This window comes from Planococcus citri, chromosome 2 (assembly GCF_950023065.1).
Source record: "Planococcus citri chromosome 2, ihPlaCitr1.1, whole genome shotgun sequence".
NCBI lineage: Eukaryota > Metazoa > Arthropoda > Insecta > Hemiptera > Pseudococcidae > Planococcus > Planococcus citri.
In genome coordinates this window covers 56,781,665-56,805,029 of record NC_088678.1, presented here as the reverse complement: position 1 = coordinate 56,805,029, position 23,365 = coordinate 56,781,665, and the positions used below count along the sequence as shown (strand labels likewise).

The window sequence follows — 23,365 nt, the reverse complement described above, 5'->3', positions numbered from 1 at the left end:
TTCATATGTTTTTATATTTTCTTAGAGAGACAAAAATACGTTTGAAAATCCAGTTTCAACGTAATCAACCGTTTATTATATCATTTGAAATTTTTTATTAGGTACAGATGACGAATTTCACGAGAAAAAAGGAACGAAACTGGTGAATGAATCTAGGTAATTAGATTATTGGTACATGAGATAGAAGAGTAAGTAGCTAAGTGTAAGTACCTATCACAGCATCTAAACCTAGATAGATAAACACTTTTGTTTTCCAAGTTGATCACATTCTAAAAAATCTTGTGTTCGTCATCAAACACATTTTCCTTTGGCACTACTGTGCAATACGTTGGCATAGTTAATTACTTGATGAAGATGAAATTATACCTAATAATGGTATTGGTAATTGAGGCCACTAGAATCAAAAGTCTACTTCTCCACTTTTTTTTGAAAATGAGTTAAGCATGGTTTGGTATACTACAACATGTGCCTCATCTGATGAAAATATCAAAATTTGAATTTTGCACAAGGAAGTATGGTAAAACCGCGTGTAAAGTTAGGGGCTTTGACTATATATACATGGACTGCTATCTCCTATTGTTGTTGAACGGGAATCGTGAAGCCAAAGCAATAGAGGTACTAGATCGGGACATGGGCTCTGAGCATGCGCAAGATTTCGTTGCAACGAGCGTAGCGATCGTTGGAACGTAGGAGGGTGTTCGTCGCTCCGTGGTTCACCGTGATTGGAAGGTGCGAGGGTGGTTCGGATTCCTGCGCGCGCATGAAAATTCCCGATGCTCCCGATCTAGTACCTCTATTACTTCGGCTTCATCGGCGACAATGAAGGTAGCAGTCCATGTATATATAGTCAAAGGTTAGGGGTTAGAATCAAAAGTGTACTTTTTTAATGGAGAAGTCAAGTTTTGAAACGAACCTGGTGGAAATTGAATGAAGGACCAGTGTTATGCCTTGAAATTAGGCTTGAAATTGAATAAATTCATCAAGTGAGGACCCTTCCCCCAAAAAACACCTTTCATTTTTATTAATAAAAATTAATTTTTTTTACTTAAAAAGAAAAGGAAAATTATTTAAATTTCCAAATGAATGGTCTAAAAATGCAATATTATTTTAATTTTATTAAACTTTGGGCAGTAAAAATATCCTTTTATTGAAAGAAATTACAACATGATGAATAACGTGTAAGAGTAAGACTGAACAGAACGAATAATAATAAATGTGTCGTAGTATAAGATTGCGTAATATGTTCCAATGAAACAACTTAATGATAAGATAATAATCGTAAAGATAGCGATTTCCTTTTGGGTAAAGTGATGATCGAGCAATTCGAGTATCATATTTCAATACTTCCCCGCACAAAAGGAATACATTCAGAGAACTGAAGAACTGTCACTTTCGCTATCAGATTCTGTTGAAACAAAAATAGATTATTAATTTGTTAAGCCAATGTTTTCACAAATATTCAAAATTTTAATTTTTGGTAAAGATTTCGTTAAAATGTCTGCTACATTTTCGTCAGATTTGATATACTCAAGTACAATTGTTTTATCTATTTCGTTTCTAATGAAAAATAACTTCGTATTGATATGCCTTGTACCCTGGTGGTCTGTTGGTTCTTATCATACCTTTCATCATATACCATAACAGCGAAACTGATTTGTCCAAAATCAGCTGAGGCACTATTCTCACCCACAAAATTAACGCTTTTCTTCTGCTCTTCGGACTTTATTCGATGACGGCATTCAGCATCCAAATGACCAGGTTTGTGACAATATTGACAAAATTTATAGGTTGACTGCTGTGATTGAGATGGTTGCTGATGTTGATACCAACGTTGATCTCCTTGTCTGTGAGAATTCGCATAACGACCTTGATATTGATGACCATTATTTCGATTTTGATATCCATTGTTTCGGAAACCGCGATTATTGGAATGCTGCGAGTTGAATTGACGAGAATTCGGAGTGTATGATTGGTTGTCTTTGTTGTTGTGATACAGTTTTCTGCCATAATTACCACGAAACGATCCGCGGCCACGTTGAGAGAATCGTTTCTTATTAGGATCAAACTTGTTTTCAGATTTGCTTTCTGTGAATAACACGTTTGATTCAGGTGCAGGTTTCTCCATCGTTAAACTATGATTACGCAACTTCCCTTTGACTGATTCAATTTTCAACTCTTCTTTTGAAGTCATAGCAATTGCCGTCACAGCAATAGAATATTCGGAACTCATTGAACGAAGTAGTACGGAAACGAGAAATTGCTCATCTTTGATCGCAGTAACACCACTGGCTCGAAGTTCATTTATTATAGCATCAAATTTCGAAAAATGCTGCATTATATCGTCTTTTGGCGTCATTTTTAAGCGGAGTAATTTATCGAACAAATGCAATTGATTGGCTGGCGATTTATCTTCGTAATTTTCCTGCAAGGTTTCCCACGTTAGTTTTGCTGTGTCGCATTCACGAACAAAATTGAGTGCATACATTGATAGATGGCGAAAAATTAATTCCATTGCTTTTGCATCTCTATCCTCATAATCCGCCAATTCTTCGTCATAATCATAATTTTCAGGTACCTCTTCATCTTCTCCCAGAGGTAGAGGTTTTTCTTCGGTTAGTGCTGGCAAACATCGGTGACTTCTTAAAATGACTTTCATGCGAAGACACCAGTCCGAATAATACTCGATTTTCGAATCTAATGGCGGCAATGATAAATTTACTTGTCCTTTTTGATCTACGGTTGCCATTGTATTTTTACGAAATTAAACGACAACCGATATAACGAATGAAACGATTAGGTAGGTACCTATTTAATTAGACACTTTCTGCGAACGCACTGGGCCCATAACCTATTAAACTTTGGGCAGTAAAAATATCCTTTTATTGAAAGAAATTACAACATGATGAATAATGTGTAAGAGTAAGACTGAACAGAACGAATAATAATAAATGTGTCGTAGTATAAGATTGCGTAATATGTTCCAATGAAACAACTTAATGATAAGATAATAATCGTAAAGATAGCGATTTCCTTTTGGGTAAAGTGATGATCGAGCAATTCGAGTATCATATTTCAATAAATTTCTCAAACTTTCCAAGCTTTTTTCAACTTTTAGCACCATATTACCAGAAAATTTTTTGATGAAGTGCCCTAAAACGATGTAAAAAGTGTACAGTTCGAGACAAAACTTGACTTCTCCAAACTTGAAACTGCTCAGGAACTCTTATGGCAACGCGTAGGGTAAAACAAACATGTGGGTCCCTATTGTCATGTTCGTACAAAGATACTAGACGTATTACCTCGGTATTTTATGTTACGATAAATGCCAGGGAGGTTTTTTGCATTTTTCTCAAAATGTTCGAAAATGGAGAAGTAGACTTTTGATTCTAGTGGCCTCAATTGATAATTTCCTAATGGTACGAAAAATAAATTAAAATTAAATTATCATAACATGAATCAAAATTCGGGAATAACGTACTGAATCCTTTGACTATATATATGTTACCGTTAAAGTATTTACTCCAGGTAATGTATGAAATAACTAGTTATTTCATACATTAACGAAAAAGTGTGAAATCAGATTTTTTTCTACACTTTACCTAGTTATTTCATACATACACGAGGTGTGTTTAGTTAAAGTGTGAATTCAATGAATGAACTGCGATAAAGTAAGAAATGGAGGTTAATTCAAAAGCTAGAACATGTATGAGGGGTCATTCCACGTCAATTCAACCAAGAAGTGGTAAGGGGGGGGATCGGCGATTTTTTTGAGATTTTTCCTGTGGAAAGACCTTCCGAAGGGATAACCAATGGGGCAATGGCAGAAATCGCAGCCCTCTAGCCCTTTTTTAAAGGCTGCTAGGGGTTGTCAAACTGAAAAAAAATATTATGAACAACTTTTTATGTTGAACAGCATATTAAAAAAATGGGATGGCATTATGTTGTAAAGTCGATTCAAAAAAATTGAAAGTTTGAGAAAAAATGTGATTTTTGATTTAAAACATGAAAAAAAGTTTTGACTGGTGAAGATGACCCATTTGACCCCTACTTTTACATATCCGTTGAAAAAGTTGAAAAAATAAACGTTGCCAATGTGTAAAAAATGGAATGAAGTGCAACTCAAAGTGTCATGCGAGCAAAAAGTGCCGTAATAAAATATAATTTTTTTTCAATTTTTGGAAGCTTTTTTTGTCACTAATGTTTTTTATCATGCTCAAAACTATATTTTTGTAATAAAATAATGTTTATCCGCTCATTTCATGATTTAACTGATCACACCTAGCTATTTCATGGAATAACTAGATTTTTCATACATTACCTAGGTGAACTGTGAACAATTTACTTGAATTAAATACTTTTTCGTTAATGTATGAAATAACTAGGAAATAACTAGTTATTTCATACATTACCTGGAGTAAATACTTTAACGGTAACATATACATGGACTGCTATCTTCATTGTCGCCGATGAAGCCGAAGTAATAGAGGTACTAGATCGGGAGCATCGAGAATTTTCATGCGCGCGCAGGAATCGGAACCACCCTCGCACCTTCCAATCACGGTGAACCACGGAGCGACGAACACCCTCCTACGTTCCAACGACCGTCACGCTCGTTGCAACGAAATCTCGCGCATGCTCAGAGCCCATGTCCCGATCTATCTAGTACCTCTATTGCTTTGGCTTCACGATTCCCGTTCAACAACAATAGGAGATAGCAGTCCATGTATATATAGTCAAAGACTGAATCACTTGAATGTAACTATTGAACTACGGAAACCTTGGAACAACGAACGTGATTGGGTGGCGGTTTCATTGGAATCAACCAATTAAAATAATACAAACACAAATACCTATTCCAGATTACCCACATTCCCTTCCCTTCAAGAAATAACTTCTTGGAAGTTAGAACTCTATTCGATTCTTCTTTTGGCAGTAGCAGTAAACAGTCATTTCAGAGGACTATTGCTAATTTTGTTCTTATTTCATTATTTCTACTTTTCTCGGTGTTGATGTGTTGATTACTTTCTCCGAATTATTGAATCGAATAAAAACTATTTAAACTTCTTGTTTGAAAATGGATTCGGTAAAGAAAGAAAGTTCACTTTCAGATCATGGACATATTCTTCAGAAGTTATTGCTATCAAACCATAAATTGGCGCTCGACATCTACAAGGTATGTTTAATTAAATGCAGTATTCTAAATCTATAATAGCTACTTATTTATGTAATTTTTCATCTCTCGAGTTCTCGGGAGTATGTACAGTGCAGCTGCATGTCTACTGCATTCTGAAAATTTCCCTTCCATTTTAATTTGATTGAATTTACATAATGGGTATTGTGTTTATAGCAGCTGCTAATTCACGATGGTCCCGAGCGTTCTGGAAATTTAATTTTCTCTCCTATCAGCCTGCAAATTGCTCTGTTAATGCTACTCAGTGGTGCGAATGGAAAGACGGCAGAGGAACTCAAGACTGGGTTAAATTTAAGAACTGAAGAAAAAGACGAACTCCTTCTGGGAACGAAACTCTTATTGGAAAGCTTACAGGTCAGAAAAACATTGATGTTGAGTACTGTAGGTACCTGCTACCTACGTAAAATTTAGAAATACCAGTAGGTTTATATTTTGATAACATGGCTGGCAAATTCTTCCAGTTGTTTAATTAAAAATATTTGATTTGTCGCCAGATGTTTATGCGTAGTATCTATACTTATTTCTTAATTCTACCTTTTAATCCAACTGCTTTCCTCGTCAGTATGCCTGTATGGGCATACCTACTTACCTTTATTAAATATTGGCAATTCATATTTTATATTCCTTTGTTATTTAGAATTCATGTTTGAAAGTGGCGTCTAAGATGTTTGTCGCTAATAAATTTCCGGTGAAGAAATCATATGAGCAATTGGTAAAGAACTATTTTGAGCCCATCTATCGAAACGTCAAGTTTGCCAAATTTCCGACTGAAACGGCAGATTTTATTAATTCGTGGGTATCTGAGAAAACAAATAATTTAATTACTGACGTAATTTCTCCTCGTAAGTTGGTTACATTGTTTACGAAATTGCAGTTATTATCGTTTTACATATTAGGCACCCGACTACTGTACGTATACGAAATAATCTTGAACCTGAAAATTATTCATTTCCAGGTGATCTGGATGAGTATACTGTAATGATACTCTTGAATGCTGTGTACTTCAAAGCAGAGTGGTCTCGCAAATTTGGTTCTATGTTAACAGAGAACGAATCGTTTCATGTGTCCCCTGACAAGTGTATTGACATTGCTATGATGACAAACCCCTACGAGTATTTGGGATATTCGAAGCAAAAATCGTTCGGAATTCTTGAAATTCCTTACAAGGTATACTTATCAGTGTTTTTTCAAAATAATTTATTTTTCAGTGACTTGATTTTAATATTATAATTGATCTGTATTTACAGGACGGAAAGGATTTGCGTTTCTTTGTTTTTCTACCTGATGAAATCAATGGATTGGCTCAAGTCGAAAATACCTTATTTGAAACTGAATTCCAAGAAATGCTCCGCGAAGTAAAACGTACTTTGGTAAGCTTGAAGTTACCCAAAATGAAAATTGAAGAATCAGTCAACGTAAAACGCATTTTAGGAAAAGTAAATTCATTTATATAAATTCTCCGAAAAACTCCCGATTTCTTACTCGAAATACCTTACTTCCTAGTAGGTAGGTAAGGTATATTTTAATCGTATCGTATGTTTAGCTTGGTATGAAAGTGATGTTCAACCCATATTGTGCGGACTTTTTTGATATGTTCTCTCGTGAAGAGGTTGAGGACGTTTTATATGTGGACGATCTCTTCCACAAAGCTGTCCTGAAGGTTAATGAAGATGGAACCGAAGCAGCTGGTCTTACTTATGGTAGGTATACTATTTTGAGTTATTCAATGTTCTAACTTATGTTAAGTGCGTAGGTAAATCATATCAAATGTACCTAATTACCTATTTTGTTACAATATTACAGGACAATTGCGTGGCGGTGCTGATTGTGCGCCAACAGACATGGTAGACTTTCATGTCAATCGGCCATTTATTTTCATGATTTTACAAAAAGATTCAATCCTATTCATGGGCAGAGTTATTAATCCTCAGAAATACTAATCTCCAGTAATTTCAACACGGTTATTTCAAAATTCATAAGCTGTAGGCAATAAGCATAATAATATTATTATAAGAATTATTAATCATCATTTTTTTCTTTTTATTACGTGTTTTTACTCATTTTCCACGAAGCTACTCGAAAGTGAAATTCGAAATGGATAGAGCATATAACACTGAAGTATGCGTATCTACGGTCTCTGCTCCCGTTCAAAAATAATTTGTTATTTAGTGTTCTCAAAGTTGAGTTTCCTCGATATCGAGTTGATGAGATAACGTTTGAATTTTCCATTGTACTTTTAAGTAGTTGAGTATGTATTATTTTATTCATTGTGCTTCGCTATTTTTGTATTTACTTGATCAGAGAAGAATAAAATATTGACGTATTTTACGAAATGTCTTTATGTCTACTTCGTGTTTTTGCTTGAAAGTTGAGGAGAGAATTATACTCGTATATAATACTTGCACGTTCAGTTGTTGGCACAGAAGCCTGCGTGCCTGCGAAAGTACCGCTTAAAATACCTAGGTATTAGCAATTAGCATTGGTGAAAAAAATGAAAGAATTTTTGAAAAGTCACGGAGAAATCTCTGCCTGAAGTTCAGTTGCATAACAACGTAGGTATTAGGTATGATGTGATTTTAAGAAGTTTCTTACTTCATGAGGTCAGGTCATTCATTTATTAAAACTACCTATGTAGGTAGGTAACTAAACATATGCATCTATAAAAATACATCACGCATTATGTCGTCTCCTACCTGATTTTTTTAAGATTTAAATTTTGAACGGAAAACTTGTTTCTGTAAGTGGGTGAAATGTTGTTGATGAGAAAATACGTTGGGATCGCTGTTCAAGACCCAGTAGGAAAAATTTGAAACTGGTTACGTGTAGACCTATTATTCACTACACAAATGAAAACTTTTTTCCTTCAAGAATGATTTAAAAAAATGCAGTGTGTCCACGCGAAAAGAGGCTGCAAAATTTTTAGTTTTCAGCTTCAAAAACAATTTTTTGTTGAACTTAGGTATTTTGAAAGACAGTTTATGTAGAACGTACGAACTCGCAAAATTATTCGAAAAGACGAAGAAACTGTTATCTACCCGAGGGAAGCGAGTACAAACACTAAAAAAGTTTACAATAATAAGGTACTTTGAAGGAATTAGTTAGAGCTACCCCTCCACCAATAGCACGTCACTGAATGTACTCATTTCAAGTACCTAATGATGTTCAAGTAATATCACTCAAAAATTTAGGTTTCTTCTTACGTCGTCCTCCCACTGAAGGTAAAACCAACAGGGCTTCAATTCATAAAATTTATACCTTAGGTACGATTTATTTTACAGGTTCGATCGTTTCCATAATTAGGCTAAATACATAAGATTTCTTCGAAAGTTTATCAACACTGAAATGGACTTCATTGTGTAGGTAGTATAGGTACCTAAGCCGTATTTTCAAGAAAATCGACATGACAAAATTTTCAAATGTGCTTTCGTATATGAAAAAATGCAGTGTCACACTCTGCTCTACAGATCCCATCTCGTCCTGCTGTTCTAACACATCATAGTTGATAGGTACTCATCTAATACAATGTTTAGAAATCTTAATAAAATTGATACGCCGATATCTGCTTCCGTTTCATGTTGCATCGTCATCATCAAAAAATGTTATCTGCATAAAATGTATATCAACATTGAAATTGTATACTTGATTATCACGTAGACGACAAATACCTATCCTATATTTTATGAATGATTTTTGATTACTAAAGCGAATTTTTAACCAAACAAAATGGATTCAGTAAACTCGGCGCGCAGAAGAATAAGCTGTCACTGAGAATTATGGAATGGAAGTACGTCTGTCGTCTACGTATTACGTAGTTTGAATGTTTGATACGTAGATACGAGCGAAGGAATTCTGACTTCTGAGAAACGTGTTTAGATACCAGTGAAGCAATTCTAGGAAACGTGATTTTTTGAAAGGGAGTACCTAATCGTAAAAATAAAAAGACTCGAGACGCCGCGCCTGCTCCGTAGTCCGCAGGCGCACCGTAAACAGAGCCAAAACTTCAAGAGGATAATTATTTTAATTTCACATGATCGGAAAATGAGTAGTTTCCTAGACAGTTTTGTGGTTGGAAAATATGTCTTTAACGCATCTATCTAAACATGTGCGGAAAACGGTTATTTTCCTCCCTAGGGAGGAAAATAACTGTTTTCCGCACATGTTTACAAATTCGAAATTAGCCATTTTTTAAAATTTCAGCATTTATTTTCCTCTCATATGAAATTAAAATAGTATACTATTGACGGTTTCCAATCTCATCATGCTGAGTGTAATTTTTTAGGTAAACGGAAAACTGTTTTCATTTTTCAATGAGCTTCTGCAAGGGTACTGCGCTGGGTAGATACCTACTTATCTAACGCTAATTTTGCTGATAGACAAATTAGAAGTTGAAGAATAATGAAGCAATAAAGCAATATAATTGAGATGAGAAATGGATCGAGAATGATACCTATTCCGAGACGGCCTCATCATAGGGACATTTTTTAGCCACTCCGTGAATTCACTCATCCGATGGACAGTAATGTTGCGTGGCGGCGGACCAAGTTGCACACCACCACAACACGTCGACTTTCATGTTAATCGGCCATTTATTAATTTCATGATTTTACAAAAAGACCTAATTCTATTCATGGGCAGAGTGACTAATCCTCAGAGTTACTAATCATCAGTAATTTCAACCCGCTTACTTCAAAATTCATAAGCTGTAAGCAATAAGCATTATTAATGATCATTATTGTTACCTACTTATTATTCTTTTTTTGCGTATTTTTACTCATTTTCGACGAAGTTACGTGAAGCGACGGTCTCTACTCAGGGACGGTTGAAGGAATCTTTTAGTTTTTTATTTTATTATTTTTTTATTTTTTATTTTTCTTCGCGTGAAAAAATGACGCTGTAGGTGCTTTGTTTTGCTCCCATAAATAATTTGTTATTTCGTGTTCTTAAAATTGGGTTTCCGCGATACCGGATTTACCTGCAGTTGATGAGATTCTAGTGCAGATACAACTAATATTGAATTTTCCATTGTACTTGTGAGTAGTTATGTATTATTTTATTTGAAAAAAATATCAACGTATTTTACGAAATGTCTTTATGATGTCTACTTCGTGTTTTTGCTTGAAAGTTGAGGAAAGAATAATAGTTACACGTTCAGCTGCGAATTACTCTATAGTCAGAGAAACAAAAATACGTTTGAAAATTCAGGGTCAACGTAAGTGACCGTTTATTGTACCCATAATTAAACATTTTTCATTACAGATAATGAAGTTCACGAGAAAAAAAATGAAAATGGTGAATAAGTTATGAAAAGTATACTCAAAATGAAAAAAAATATCTACAATTGAAAAAAAAGAACGCTATAATCAGATTATTGGCACCTACATGAGTAGGTAGTATATCACAGCCTCTAAAACCTAAACGTCCTTGTTTTTCAAGTTGATCACATTCTAAAAAGTCTTGTCTTCTTCATTAAACACATTTTTTCTTTGGCACACTGTGCAATACGTTGGCATAAATAATTAAAATAAATGCCAATATGGCTCCGATCGTTGAGCCGATCTGAGTGGAAATTCCATAATTGAATAAAGCCTTTTTATGTCTCCTTCTCAAGATGGCTGCAATCGATAATTTAATATAGCTAATTAGTCCAGCTCCAAACATCCATACAAGTATCTGAAAAATCAAATTAAAAATTATTAGGTAAGTACCTACCACTTCAAAATTTTAATTTCAATTCTAATTTGCGTAGGTACACATTGATTGTGACTTACAATCATTACAACTCCGATGTCGGTTCCAATCAACGGAGGAAACGGACTGGTAAATGCGGTAATTAGTTCGTAATTTATGCATAAAATTTCTACAATGCAACAGAATGCCAACAATCTCACCGATACTAACGGGATGAAGTACGCAAAGTAGCTCGATAACGGCCCAATAATCATGTTAATATTCAAAGACCAGTGGTAAGTTTCAGGACCATAAGGTAGGCAAGAATACGACATAATACTAGGTAGAATACCATTAGAAAAACAGTTAATTATTCCTACGACAACTATTAATACGATGAGCAGAAATTTTGGTATATCTGGATCTTCATCGGTTTCTTGATTCCTCGAAGAATTTACATTTATAGCTTCAGAATTACTGGGAGATTTCGGTTTAACGCTGTACTTGGACATTAGATTAGAAAAATAGTTCAGATACAGGAAGCATAACGTGTTGAATAACATTATAGTCGAAATTACGAAGAAAAACAGACCAGAGCTGAATAAAGGCTCTTTCATTACTTCTTGTTTGGTTACAACACCTGAAACATTGACACTTATACAGACCGGATCTTTGGCTACACCTTGTAATAACGCGAGGAAACTTGGAATGAAGCCGCTTATACCTTCTCCGATGAAAAATGATACCAGATATACTTCTGGTAATCTACCCATGAATGGCAAGAATAATACTGAGCTGACGCAACCAACCATTGATAGAAAAAAGGCGAACAAGAAAAAGAAAAAACTATGCTGAGCACCAAATATTGATACCGGTATGTGATAGGTAAATGAAAGAAGACAAGATGCCAACGTTCCCAGCAGCAAAAATAGACATATTAGGATCGAATCTGGACACCATTGTCTATCTCTAACGAAGTAGTAACCTAAAGGAGCTATATTGGCTATTTGAACTACAACAGAGAAATAAGAAGCCAAGTTCCAGCTTTCTGGAGCATACTGAGTTAGAAGAGGCATCTGAGAGTAAACTGAGTTCACCGGTAACCAAGTTGACATTCCGAAAGATACGCATAGAGCTGAAAGTAGGTAGTTATGTTCTCCTCGAAATATTTTTCTGAGTGTTTTACTCCGTTGGTGGACCATTTCGCTGTTTAGTGATCCCAATTGTAGTATAGGAGCTTCTTGCTCTTCTTTCTCTCTGAAATTAAAAAAAAAAAAATGATACCTAAATTAAAATTAAATTTACGATACTTGAACAGACCAGTTTCTCCCTACCCCTGCAACCAATTGCTTCAAAAATAAGTTGGTAGGTACTATTTTTTTTTTTTTTTTTTCACTTCTACTCAAATGCACACTCGAGGAATTCATTCTTACCTAACAGATTTTAAGAATAATTTTTTTTCGTACTTAGGTACCTACTTCTATATTCAATTAATGATTGTAACCGAGCGATACTGACATAAATTTTATCAAAAACTAAAAAGGTTTTACACTTTTATGTTTAGAACAACTGATCATCAAGTTCAAGTTAATTCAATCGATAAAGTAACGTGGGGTATTTTTACAAACTACGGATGACGTATTTATTTACGTTATGTTCCAGTGAAAGAATACCTACCTAATCACGACCTGAATATTTTCACAAACCGATCACTGTACCGTTGCAATCATTCGATCTCGATAGATACATAAACACTCATTAATTAAAACAATTTTATCATTTGAACTACATCGCGTGCTAAATACTTCATCGATAAGATATCTACTTATTAAGAACCAACCCAACATTCGTCAAAATACATATTATGAAAAATGAATCAATTTCAAATACTTACTCGCTTATTACTATAGCCAATTGACGGACACTATTGAACTAGGAAACAATTATTAACATGCAACGAACCCATAACGCAAGTAATTCGGTTTTATAAGTAGCCCTATAATGATGAGTAGCTTGAGAATGAAATTATGTATAACGCTAACTGATCATTTTTTTCTCGATAAAATGAACATTTTGCGGCGAAATTGTGGAAGTTTTGTGATGTAATTTACGGACATTTTTTTTGTCAATTTCAAAATCAAAAAAATTTCATGTTTTTGGCTGTTTATTTTTTTTTTATTTTTTAAAAATGGCAAAAAATGATTCAAACTCTGCGATTCTAAAATGATTTCCCTGGTTTCAGAAATGATATCTTAGTATAATTTATGAGCAATATTTGCCAAGAAAAATGTTTTAAAAAACCAAGTTTATCCAAGAATGAGCGATTTTTAAATTTTCAACCGCTCAATAGAACCTTAAAACTAGTCTTGGATTTTGACATCAATAGCATACTCGTAGATCGACGCATGAATCTCAAATACTTTCATATGATACTGGACCATTTTTCCCAACAGAGAATATGTATGTGGCAGGAGCGAAAAACCGACGATTTTTTCGAAAATCCCCCCTTTTTGAGAGCTCAAATCATCCCTCCTGGGGCACCTACGGAGTTGAAAATTTTTGTGAGTAACTTTAAACTCAAAGTGAAGGCCTCTGCTGAATTTGGTCAAAATTGTCTAATAACTCCAACTGTAATTATTCTTGATCGCTTTTAAGATGTTTCATTAAAAATTCGTACCTGATTTTTAATTTTATTTCAACTGATTTATTCATAAGAACAAGCATTAGTTACAGTTTGGTAGAAGATAGGTATTAGGTACGAATGATGCTCTACAAAGTAAGGACCATTGCTGTTTTTTTAATGCAGAAAATTAACCCTTATTGCAATTCAGGCGAGGTAAACAAATCGGTAAATAACGCTGTACTAAGATACCGTTCTCCAGAAGAAGGCAAAATAACAACGATCGTCTTATTCGCGAAATTTTCATCTTCCAGCAATTTAAGAGCCGCGGCGACAGCTGCTCCAGAAGAAATACCAGCCAGAATACCTTCTTCTTGCATGAGTCGGCGAGAAGTTTTAATCGCATCCTCGTCGGAGATTCTTTCCACTCGGTCAATGAGTTTCAAATCCAAATTATCTGGAATAAATCCAGCTCCAATTCCTTGAATTTTATGCGGCCCAGGAGTAAGTTGTTCACCAGCCAGTGCTTGGGTAATGACAGGCGAGGTTAATGGTTCTACAGCCACAGATAGGACATTCTTACCCTTGGTATTCTTCAAATAACGACTAACGCCGGTAATAGTGCCTCCTGTACCTACACCCGAGATAAACACATCCACCGCACCATCCGTATCCTGCCAAATTTCCGGACCTGTGGTCTGCTCGTGTATCGCTGGATTGGCCGGATTGCTGAATTGTTGCAGCATCAGGTAACGTTTAGGATCAGTTGCGACAATTTCTTCGGCTTTGGCGATAGCTCCTCTCATACTTTTCGGACCTTCGGTCAAGACGAGATTCGCTCCTAGGGCTTTCAGCAGTCTGCGTCTCTCGCTACTCATGGTCTCAGGCATGGTCAATGTCAAATTATAACCTCGAGCTGCTGCCACGAAAGCTAAAGCGATTCCGGTGTTACCGCTGGTAGGTTCAACTAGTTCTACACCTGGTTTCAATACTCCGCGCTTTTCCGCTTCCCAGATCATATTCGCTCCTATACGACATTTCACGCTAAAGCTGGGGTTGCGAGATTCCACTTTGGCTAAAATACGACCGTTGCCGATGCGTTTCAAACGGACTAGCGGAGTGTTACCGATGGTTAAGGAGTTGTCGTCGTAAACTCTGCTCATGCCTACTCCTAGAGTGCACATGAAAAACAGAAGAATAAATGCCGAAGAAATGTATTCGTGCTTTTTCAACGTATAAAAACGTGCGAATGAAGAAATCTTGGGCATTGATATGTCAGTATATAAGAATGAGGAAATATGTTGAAAAAATTTTGAACGACTTTTCTCAATGGGAAAATTGATGATGGTTTGATTACAATACGTGATTTTGGCAGTGCACTAACCTACCCATTTCAGATCATTCGATTCTTCCGCGAAACGTGGTTACAAGACGTAAAAACGTACCTGCAGTAGTCCTATTATTGGAATTACAATTTAACAAAATAACTCTAAAAATTCACCAAGTTACAAATCACAATTTCAAACACGTAGGGTATACTAAAGTATGAATTTGAATTTGAAAGGAACTACTGTATAGGTAGTGGGTATTTTTACGGTCTGATTTCTGAATCAGATTTTTATCTTTCAACGATAACATGACAAGGATTCAAGTATGTACCTCCTTATAACTAGCTTAGATTACGAACCTTGGTACAATGATATTTACTGTTTTCAAGTAATTGAATTGACTATATGTTGATATACCATAATCAATTACGATTAAGATAAAATATTTTCAGCACGAAACATTAATTTCGAATTGTAAGTTAGGTATTATTTGGCATTTCTTCCATACCCATCAAGTTTTAATAATTCGAAAAATGGCAATAATTTGTAAAGAGTGCAATAAGCCAAAATTTTCTCATTTTTTTGGTTTACTTTTGTATAATAACGAAATAGGTAAGCATTTCTTTTTAATTGTTTTAAATATCAGTTACCATAGAATCCATTTAAAATAAAATAAAATATTAAATATCATTACTGGAGGAGGTAAGTAGGTACATATACTTTGCATGACTCCCAAATAATTGAAAAAGCACTCATATGTATAGGCAACAAATTTTAATTTTTTAAGTTTTTCAAAATTTTGACGATTTTTAAGGATTTGATGAAAAATTGCTAAGAAGCGACTTCAAAAATGCATTTAAGAATAGAAACGAAATTCTGAAGTTCCGAAGAAAAAAAAACATTGCCTGTCAATTATAAAAAATTAGACTTCAACAAATATTTGCTACAAAAAATCTGGAGTTAGGTACCTGCTCAATGTTTTCAAGGGAGAGGGGAAGGAGAAAGAGGAGGTCATGAGAAATTTCTCACACTGGGAACATACAATTTAGTCATCCACCCCTTCTTTTTGAAGAAATTAAATTTCTATTTCAAGCCAAAAATAAGTGAAAATTTGAATAGGTTTATTCTGCATTCATAAAAACACCTTTGAATGACTACATGATTTTTCAAAATTAAATTTCTGCTCATTTAAATCAATACACATTTTTCATTTTTTCAAAATAAGCTATCGGAGCAAGATATCATTGGTATGTACTAATGTATGTACCTATACCTAAGTACTTGTACAAGACAAACTAAAATGTTCAAAATTTGTTAAAATTTAAAAAATGAAATTCGGTCTCTGAAATTTGACATTGTGATTAATGGTAGTTCTTCGCAATTCAACATTTTTTTAGTACCTATTACCTATTTTCAATAAAATTTTCCGAAAATAGTTTTTAAAAAGCTCAAAAATTTTCTGCAAATCAGATTTCACACCCATCAAAATTCAAAATTGAGAAAGCAACGATGAAAATTCGCTTTTATGGTGATCTTTTCGAGTCAGAAGGAATGTATAATTTTCTTCTTCCATTATTTTTTAGTTTTGAAAAATGTTTGTGTTATTTTATATCTATTTTGGGAGGGGTGGGGAGGAGGTTAAAAATAATTTAATAATACTATTGTTTTATTTATTTATTTTTTCAAAAATGCTGAGAACATTCTAAATTGTGAAAAAAAGTGAGTAGGTAGGTGAAAACCTTGTCTGTCGTCGGGAAATTTGAGAACATTTTGATTTTTATGCGATTATAGCATATTTTACTCTGCAAGGTCATTTTTGGCAAAGTCTCCTTTTTACTCCTTTCTCAAGATTTAAAAAAATTACCAAATAAAATGATTGCAAGAAAAATTGAAAACAAAATTTTTCGATCGACATTTCCTCAATAAATTTTTATCGCAGTCATTTAAAAAAATTACGTTTTCATTTTTAATGAATTTTTTCAATTTTTGCTTCAAAATTTCTCAATTCTCATCACTGTAGGTATAAGTACATATAAACACATGAAAAAAGTCCTTTTTTATTAGTTTTTTTTTTTTTTTTTTTTTTTCAATCCTGAAAGTTGAACGTTTATGTACGGTAGGTATTAGAGTACTAACATTTGAAAAAATCTATTCATCTTGAATGAACATTAAAATGATTCTTCTTCATCTACCATGTATGTACCTACATATAATAAGCATTTTCATTAAACTTAGGAATACTTCCGCAGGTACTTCGATATTAGCCAAACACCATACGCATCAAATTGTCCATGAACTTACGCATCGTCCAAGTTTCAGTAGAGGTAATGATTCGCATCAATTTATAGACTTTATGATGTAACAGTAGAAATAGAAATTTTAAACTTGTGTTGAATACCAAGTTCAATTACATAGGTATTACGAAACGAATGATATAGGTACCTATAATTTTGGTGATTACCGCATTATGGCATAAGTGCCTCTTTGAACTCACGAGTTAGTCTCGTGAACTAAACTGAATGTGAGTCTTTGTATTCAGAAATAGAAGCTAAAGCAATAGGTATTCGTGTTTCATTGATTCAAATCATTAAGATCTTGACACATTTGCTTATTATTAACATCAACTATAGGTGCATAATACATATCAAGTTCTGTCGGAAAATTTCATTTCAAAACTTCACTATAGGTATACCATTTTACAGATATTTTCACCAAATGTAATAGTTTTTCATTTTTATTTTTTTCAGACGTGATGATGTTGTAAAATATCATTCTCAGAAGTATTCTTACTTGATAAAAATTTTGTATATTAGCTGGAGAGAGAGGATGTCTCCGACAGGTTGAATGGAATAGTCAAACTGTACAACAACTTTATGTTTTATCTGATTGTATTATGTTAATGTTGTTTCATAAAATCCATTGTGCATAAGTATTATGTGCTTGCTCTACTTTGTATGCATGGATATGATGTACGTAAGTAGTTATGCTCGCGCCTTTTCTTGATTTTTTTTTTTTTTTTCTTAAAATTGATTTAATAATTTTTTTAATCATGCGAAATTAATAAAGAGATAAGTAAATAGAGTCAAATATTAATTTTCTGATTTTCCTTTCCATTCCTCACTTTTAATACCTCTTATAATTTCAACAAAAATTACTTCAAAATTCTACTATTCCGTTCTCCCTTCAATTAAAAATTACGAGCTCTGACAATGAGAGGATTACGAGTAAAAGTTGGTATTTATTGGTAGGGCACTGTATAACAATTCTTTATAAGTTTATAGTATCTCAATTCCAGTTCGAATTAAATTATAAAATACAATTTATGTAGAATTCAAACACATTTATATTTATATATGTATTCAATACGTATGACTTCAAGATTTGAATGGAGGGTTAAAAATTATTCTTCAATTATTTCAATTTACTTCACTGCTGATTGAGCACTGATTAATTCAAATAATTTTAAATTATTCATTTTTCACAAAAATTCTGATTTTTAAATTTGAAATTGATATTAATTTCCCAGAAGGATTCAATGCTTAAAATCGCATGAATAATTTCAGGGAAAAAAACTAGCCATTTCCACTATTTTTAATGATTTAGGATTTATCATTAAATTTTTTTCAGAAATTATGGTTTTGGAGTTTCAATAACTATTTACATTGAAATTTGATGGACATCTATCTATACCACAGTACCTATCGAAGTAATCAGCCTAATTACCTGAATCTTTCATATTTCTTGCTGCTCATCTCTAATTTTTTTCGAGTTGAAAGTAACCTTACACGTATTAAAAACTCAATTTCACAGCAATAGTTAGTTACTTATCACATCTTGAGAATATTATGATAAGTAGGTATAGGTAGGTACTAAGAACACAAATGCACTATTATCTACCTTTCATTCACAGTCTCGTGCGGTCGATGTGCTTTCCAACGTTAATCACGATCTAGAGATATGATAAAAGCACATTTCTTTCGTAAAATTGCAAATAGAATTTGAAAAACGAACAATAATCATGTGATAATTGGGTAACAACTATCGTATTTTAAATGAAACGATCAAATAAGCATACTTACCTAGATAAGATATAGGTAATGTTATGTAAGTTGCTGTGTAAATGTACTCGAGTGTGAATTTTATTGGAGTTCATGAACATCGCAAAGTTGAAAAAAATTCTTGAAACGAGTATTTTCTATGATAGTGACGATTATTGGTGAAACTAAAAATTTTTACTGATAAGTTGAAAATTACAATTTATATTGAGACGATTTGTAAGTATGTAATTATTGGATAATTTTTTTTTATTTTTTGACAAAATTAAAATTATTATAGCAAGATGTAAACATTGCATAACTCTTTGAAACACAAGTTTTTTTTTCAATTGAACGGCTGGTTTCATTAAGCAATTATACTTAAGCATTCAAATTAAATAAGTACTCTTTGGAAATATATCGAAATGATATTCTAACTGTAAAAACATGTGATGAGTAACAGACTTGTAACTTGTAAGCTACATATATACATAATAAGCGTTGTTGAAATGACTTTTTTAAATCAGAGAATATTTTATGCATTTATTACAAAAATACAAATAGCCCATAGGTAGGTACCTATACATATTACATACCTATGTACAATTTTTCAACATTTTGTGTAACATGAAATTCTTCGCTCAATGGGGCAATTGGCTTCAGATGTTATGTAAAGTTCAAAATATGTACTTCCAACTCCACCTTTCATGTCTAAAGTAGTACCGTAGCATTTACATTCCTTGAGCAAATTTTCGATTACAATATAAGTAATCACGCAATCGTTTTGTGTTTTGCCTGATGGATATTTCACTTGAACAGTCGTCTTCCGGAAAATAAGTTTATCTTTCTTCACCTTTTCTACAAACATTTGTCTAAAAAATTAGAATCATTATATTATTAGCTATACATATAGGTACCTAGTTATAGGTATATTTAGAACAGCTGTCTGTCACCTATAACCGAATTCTAAATCCAAAGATCAAAAATACTCACAAATCGCCATTTTCTCTGCTTCCATAAGTTGTATTAGAATGAAGACACTCCGTTTTTTCGCCACCGAATCCAATAAAACCAAATGATGGCACCGGCAAAGAAGGAGGAACAATAGTCGAGTTTTTCGATGATCCGATAACGAAACACTTCGCGACACAAACACTCACAATAATGAGAAAAAATATCCTCAAAAACGTTCTAATTCCAATGAAAATCATATCCAAAGCAAATCGCAATTATAAGTACCTATTTTATGTATTATTTCAAAAAACAACAGGTATATGAACCCGAATTGATTTGCAGCAAAAAAAAACGAAAGATGGAACACATTAGCTACAATTGGCTCGTTTTCTCCACGTTATTGCGGTTATTTTCAAACCAACGTGCTCGGCGCTCGCAGAACTGCATTCTTATGTTTTCTCTTTCACATTAAAAAATATCTTACATGTAATCCGAGTACCTAAGTAAGTGCGTGATTCATCAAATAAAATATATTCGATCGAAAATTTAAAAAATGAGAAAAAAAATCCCAAGAATATTATTCCTATAATGTTTCTTAAATACCTATTTATGCTTAAATATGCGATGCTTGAGCTCTGGGCACAGAATTAGTACCTACTTAACTATCTACTTTAAATCTGGGTAAGAAGAGATCGTCTTATTGTCGAGTGATGAAGTTAATTTTGATGGAAGCAGTTATGCCAGGTAAGTTGTTAGTGGGTGGGTTCACTTATACCTGCGGATTATTTTTCAAATTTATTTAGGTAGGCATATTATTTCTGATATATTGACTGTGGGTTAAAAATTAATTGAGAAACACAGGTAGAGAAAATTCACATATTAAATTTTCCTTACAGTAAACTGATTTCGAACATTTGGAGTGTTCACTGCGGTGCCAAAAGGGAGGGGAGCAAAACGAAAAAGTTTCAAATTAAAGTGGCTTTATAAATATCGATGTAAAACCCAACTCCTTCTTTTCCTCGAGCGACGATCAGCAAAGAATTATGTACCTAAAAACGGAACCTCTCGGTTACTCAGTCATCAATTTTTCAATTGGACTAAAAAGTTGCACCGAGATCAATAAAAAAATATGATGTCCTGCTAGAATTTGAATTTTCCAAACTACGTATAGGTAAAAAATGTCGTACCCAAACAGATATGAAATAAGAGTCAAATTATGTTAATTAGCTTAGAAAATAATTATGGTTTCACGTTATTTTTCTCCAAGTTCAGTGACGTTTCAACGCCCAATTTTGACACCCATCAGGAAAACAGTATTTCCTAGGTACCATTGCTTTCAAAAAAAATGTATTGAATGCCAAAAAATGTAGGTATGTATTTTCTTAAAAACTCGTTTCAGTATCCATCTATCATTGCTGCTCCAGACTGAAGTGATGTGTCTGAATGTTTGCCTATCGATGAGAAAGAACGGCGATAAACGTAGATATGTATCTTTGTGATCAGTCAGAAACCACTTACTATGGGTCATTAATGAAAGTTTCATCGAGTATGACGGAATGCATATCTACCTATTCACGTAAATAAGAGACGAGTATAGGTAAGCAAAAAGTTACCTGGGCAGAGATACCCGAAATAGCTATTCACCGGGAAAAAAATTCATAAATTCATTCGCGAATTTCCTATACCGGCTTGCTATCAATGCACTGTACATACGTAATACGTATTATCATTCATAATAATAAGTACAGTATACCTATCTGAATTTGACACTTCCAAGTACTTAAATACATAGCAAAACAAATTTATATCACCAAAGCTAGTAGGTAGTATAGGTACCTAACCCACGCAGGATCAGCTATACTTACTTACAATGCTAATTAGCGACAAATAAAAATAATCTTATCATTTGACAGTAAAAAGAACTTTTTATATTGGAATTGAAGATAATGTTTCAATTTTCTACGATCACGCCAAACATACATCTGACTTTAAGCACTATACAAATATTATAAAGGAAATGAATATAATACTTATAATTCTTAAATTCGTTATAGGTACTTATGTTTGTTCAATGAATCATAATTTATACTCACTTTGATTGCCATGATTTCTATTAAATAACTGATCGTCGAAATTATTGCAACAGTATCGCGGGTTCATTCTTTTTCAAAGCTTAAGTTTTCAAGATGAATTTCCGTGCAGTTGGAATGTTAACAAAAGTTGTTTTTCTTGTAATTTTTCTTGTCTGTTTTTCAGAGAGTTTTCTCGTCATTCCTTTGAAAAATTTCAAAAGCAATGCTAAATTTTTGCAGTCATCTCAATCCTCTGTTGGATCAAGCGGAGGAAGCAAAAATTGCGCCCATTCTAATAAAACTTTTGGGAAACGAGAAAATGGAGATTTGTAAGTAGATTAAAAACCTATAGGTACCTAGGCTATAACTATCTTTAGTTTTTAGAATGAGATTAGATTGTCATGTATTTTTGAAGCTGAAAAAAATCCACTATTCCAACGGCTACCAGTACCTATACTAATACAATACGTAAAAATGATATCATGTTTTCAGGCAAACATATGTGGAAAAAATAGAAAAAAGTAAAAACTGGATGGGAAAGAAAGTTGTCGTCGAAGTGAATTATCCATCAGGCAAAACCGAAAATCATTGCGATATTACTTATATTTTAGTAGAAAATATAAACCAGAACTGTGGGTGCAAAAAAGAAAAGGTAGAGTTGAAAGGTGGCGGACCTCATTTTAAATATTTTAATATTTCAATCACATCAGACTCCGGATGTTCTAATGAGCATAAAATTTACGGTTACACAAATTGTTGAAAATTAATGTTACATGTACTATTTTTAATGCTTGTGCCCATTCTTGTGCCTATATATAATAAATGGTTTTCTTTCTGAAATGTTTTATTTGCTTTAATCTCAATAATATTTCGTTATATAAGCATACCAAGTATGTACATACACAGTAGAAAATTATGAGTTATGCGGTAGTTTGAATAGGTGAGTAGGTACCTATACCTAAACCTAAGTGTCTTTTTTTTTCCGTCAGGGAGATTGGAGATAGAAAAATAAAAAACTGAAATGATTAGATAACTGGAAGAAATAGGTACATAGGTACTTGATTTTACTCCACCTCAATTTTTTCCTAGAATCAAAGTTCATCGATGGAATGATATAAATACACAATATGTAAGTATAAATACGAACCGAGCCTCACTAACGCAGAAAATTAGTGAGCGCAATAGCTGAACTGCTAAACACATTGAACTTATGATAAATATTGACTATATATACTTAATTCATTTTTTTCCATCTTGGAACTGATTCATTTCCTTTTGAAATTCATTTTTTAAATACATAGATTCATGGGGATTAAATAGTGATTGCATGATATAGGAAAAGCCAGCATGCCGCAGTCTTGAATCATTGATAATTTCAGCTCTCAATTGTAAAAAAAAAAAGAAAAAAAGAAAGGAAAACATTTAATTTTTGTTACCTACTCACATAAATCATTTTATTTGCTCCAAAATGTAACTGAACGAACTAAGCCTTATTTCTA

The 23,365-nt window shown here is 33.4% G+C and overlaps 2 protein-coding genes and 1 long non-coding RNA gene across 14 annotated transcripts; 2 read left to right on the top strand and 1 right to left on the bottom strand.

The window, feature by feature from the left end:
* The first annotated feature begins 30 nt into the window (after nucleotides 1–30).
* On the top strand, nucleotides 31–7,522 carry LOC135836604 (serine protease inhibitor 42Dd-like). 4 transcript variants are annotated; one of them, XM_065351542.1, is made up of 8 exons: nucleotides 31–156; nucleotides 5,109–5,173; nucleotides 5,351–5,545; nucleotides 5,829–6,033; nucleotides 6,147–6,358; nucleotides 6,439–6,627; nucleotides 6,735–6,891; nucleotides 6,995–7,522. In XM_065351542.1, the coding sequence occupies exons 1-8, from the start codon at nucleotides 147–149 to the stop codon at nucleotides 7,129–7,131; spliced, it is 1,170 nt and encodes a 389-aa protein (XP_065207614.1). In that variant the 5' UTR covers nucleotides 31–146; the 3' UTR covers nucleotides 7,132–7,522. The 4 variants fall into 4 exon arrangements, with proteins under 4 accessions (XP_065207614.1, XP_065207612.1, XP_065207611.1 ...); XM_065351540.1 differs by having other exon boundaries at nucleotides 5,348–5,545; XM_065351539.1 differs by lacking the exon at nucleotides 31–156 and having other exon boundaries at nucleotides 4,745–5,173.
* A 2,858-nt stretch (nucleotides 7,523–10,380) lies between these two features.
* Nucleotides 10,381–18,836, bottom strand: LOC135836601 (cysteine synthase A-like). 9 transcript variants are annotated; one of them, XM_065351530.1, is made up of 3 exons: nucleotides 18,704–18,836; nucleotides 10,960–12,115; nucleotides 10,381–10,861 (listed from the first exon to the last, which is right to left on the bottom strand). In XM_065351530.1, the coding sequence occupies exons 2-3, from the start codon at nucleotides 12,058–12,060 to the stop codon at nucleotides 10,658–10,660; spliced, it is 1,305 nt and encodes a 434-aa protein (XP_065207602.1). In that variant the 5' UTR covers nucleotides 12,061–12,115; nucleotides 18,704–18,836; the 3' UTR covers nucleotides 10,381–10,657. The 9 variants fall into 9 exon arrangements, with proteins under 9 accessions (XP_065207602.1, XP_065207600.1, XP_065207601.1 ...); XM_065351528.1 differs by lacking the exon at nucleotides 18,704–18,836 and adding an exon at nucleotides 18,530–18,669; XM_065351529.1 differs by lacking the exon at nucleotides 18,704–18,836 and adding an exon at nucleotides 14,867–15,097.
* LOC135836602 (uncharacterized) lies at nucleotides 15,269–22,706 on the top strand. Its single transcript, XR_010557066.1, has 4 exons — nucleotides 15,269–15,418; nucleotides 17,056–17,130; nucleotides 17,554–22,195; nucleotides 22,359–22,706. It is a non-coding gene; the product is annotated as an uncharacterized LOC135836602 (long non-coding RNA).
* The last annotated feature ends 659 nt before the right edge of the window (nucleotides 22,707–23,365 follow it).

What these genes read in the sequence shown, in the direction of transcription:
- LOC135836604 (XM_065351538.1), top strand. Translation starts at nt 5,075, where the DNA reads ATGGATTCGGTAAAGAAAGAAAGTTCACTTTCAGATCATGGACATATT. An exon ending in TGGCGCTCGACATCTACAAG is followed by an intron (nt 5,174 to 5,347) that starts GTATGTTTAATT and finishes TTGTGTTTATAG; the next exon opens with CAGCTGCTAATTCACGATGG. An exon ending in TCTTATTGGAAAGCTTACAG is followed by an intron (nt 5,546 to 5,828) that starts GTCAGAAAAACA and finishes TTTGTTATTTAG; the next exon opens with AATTCATGTTTGAAAGTGGC.
- LOC135836601 (XM_065351528.1), bottom strand. Translation starts at nt 18,558, where the DNA reads ATGAGCAGCAAGAAATATGAAAGATTCAG. An exon ending in AAGAAATATGAAAGATTCAG is followed by an intron (nt 12,116 to 18,529) that starts GTAATTAGGCTG and finishes TTTTAATTTCAG; the next exon opens with AGAGAAAGAAGAGCAAGAAG. An exon ending in ACATCGGAGTTGTAATGATT is followed by an intron (nt 10,862 to 10,959) that starts GTAAGTCACAAT and finishes TTGATTTTTCAG; the next exon opens with ATACTTGTATGGATGTTTGG.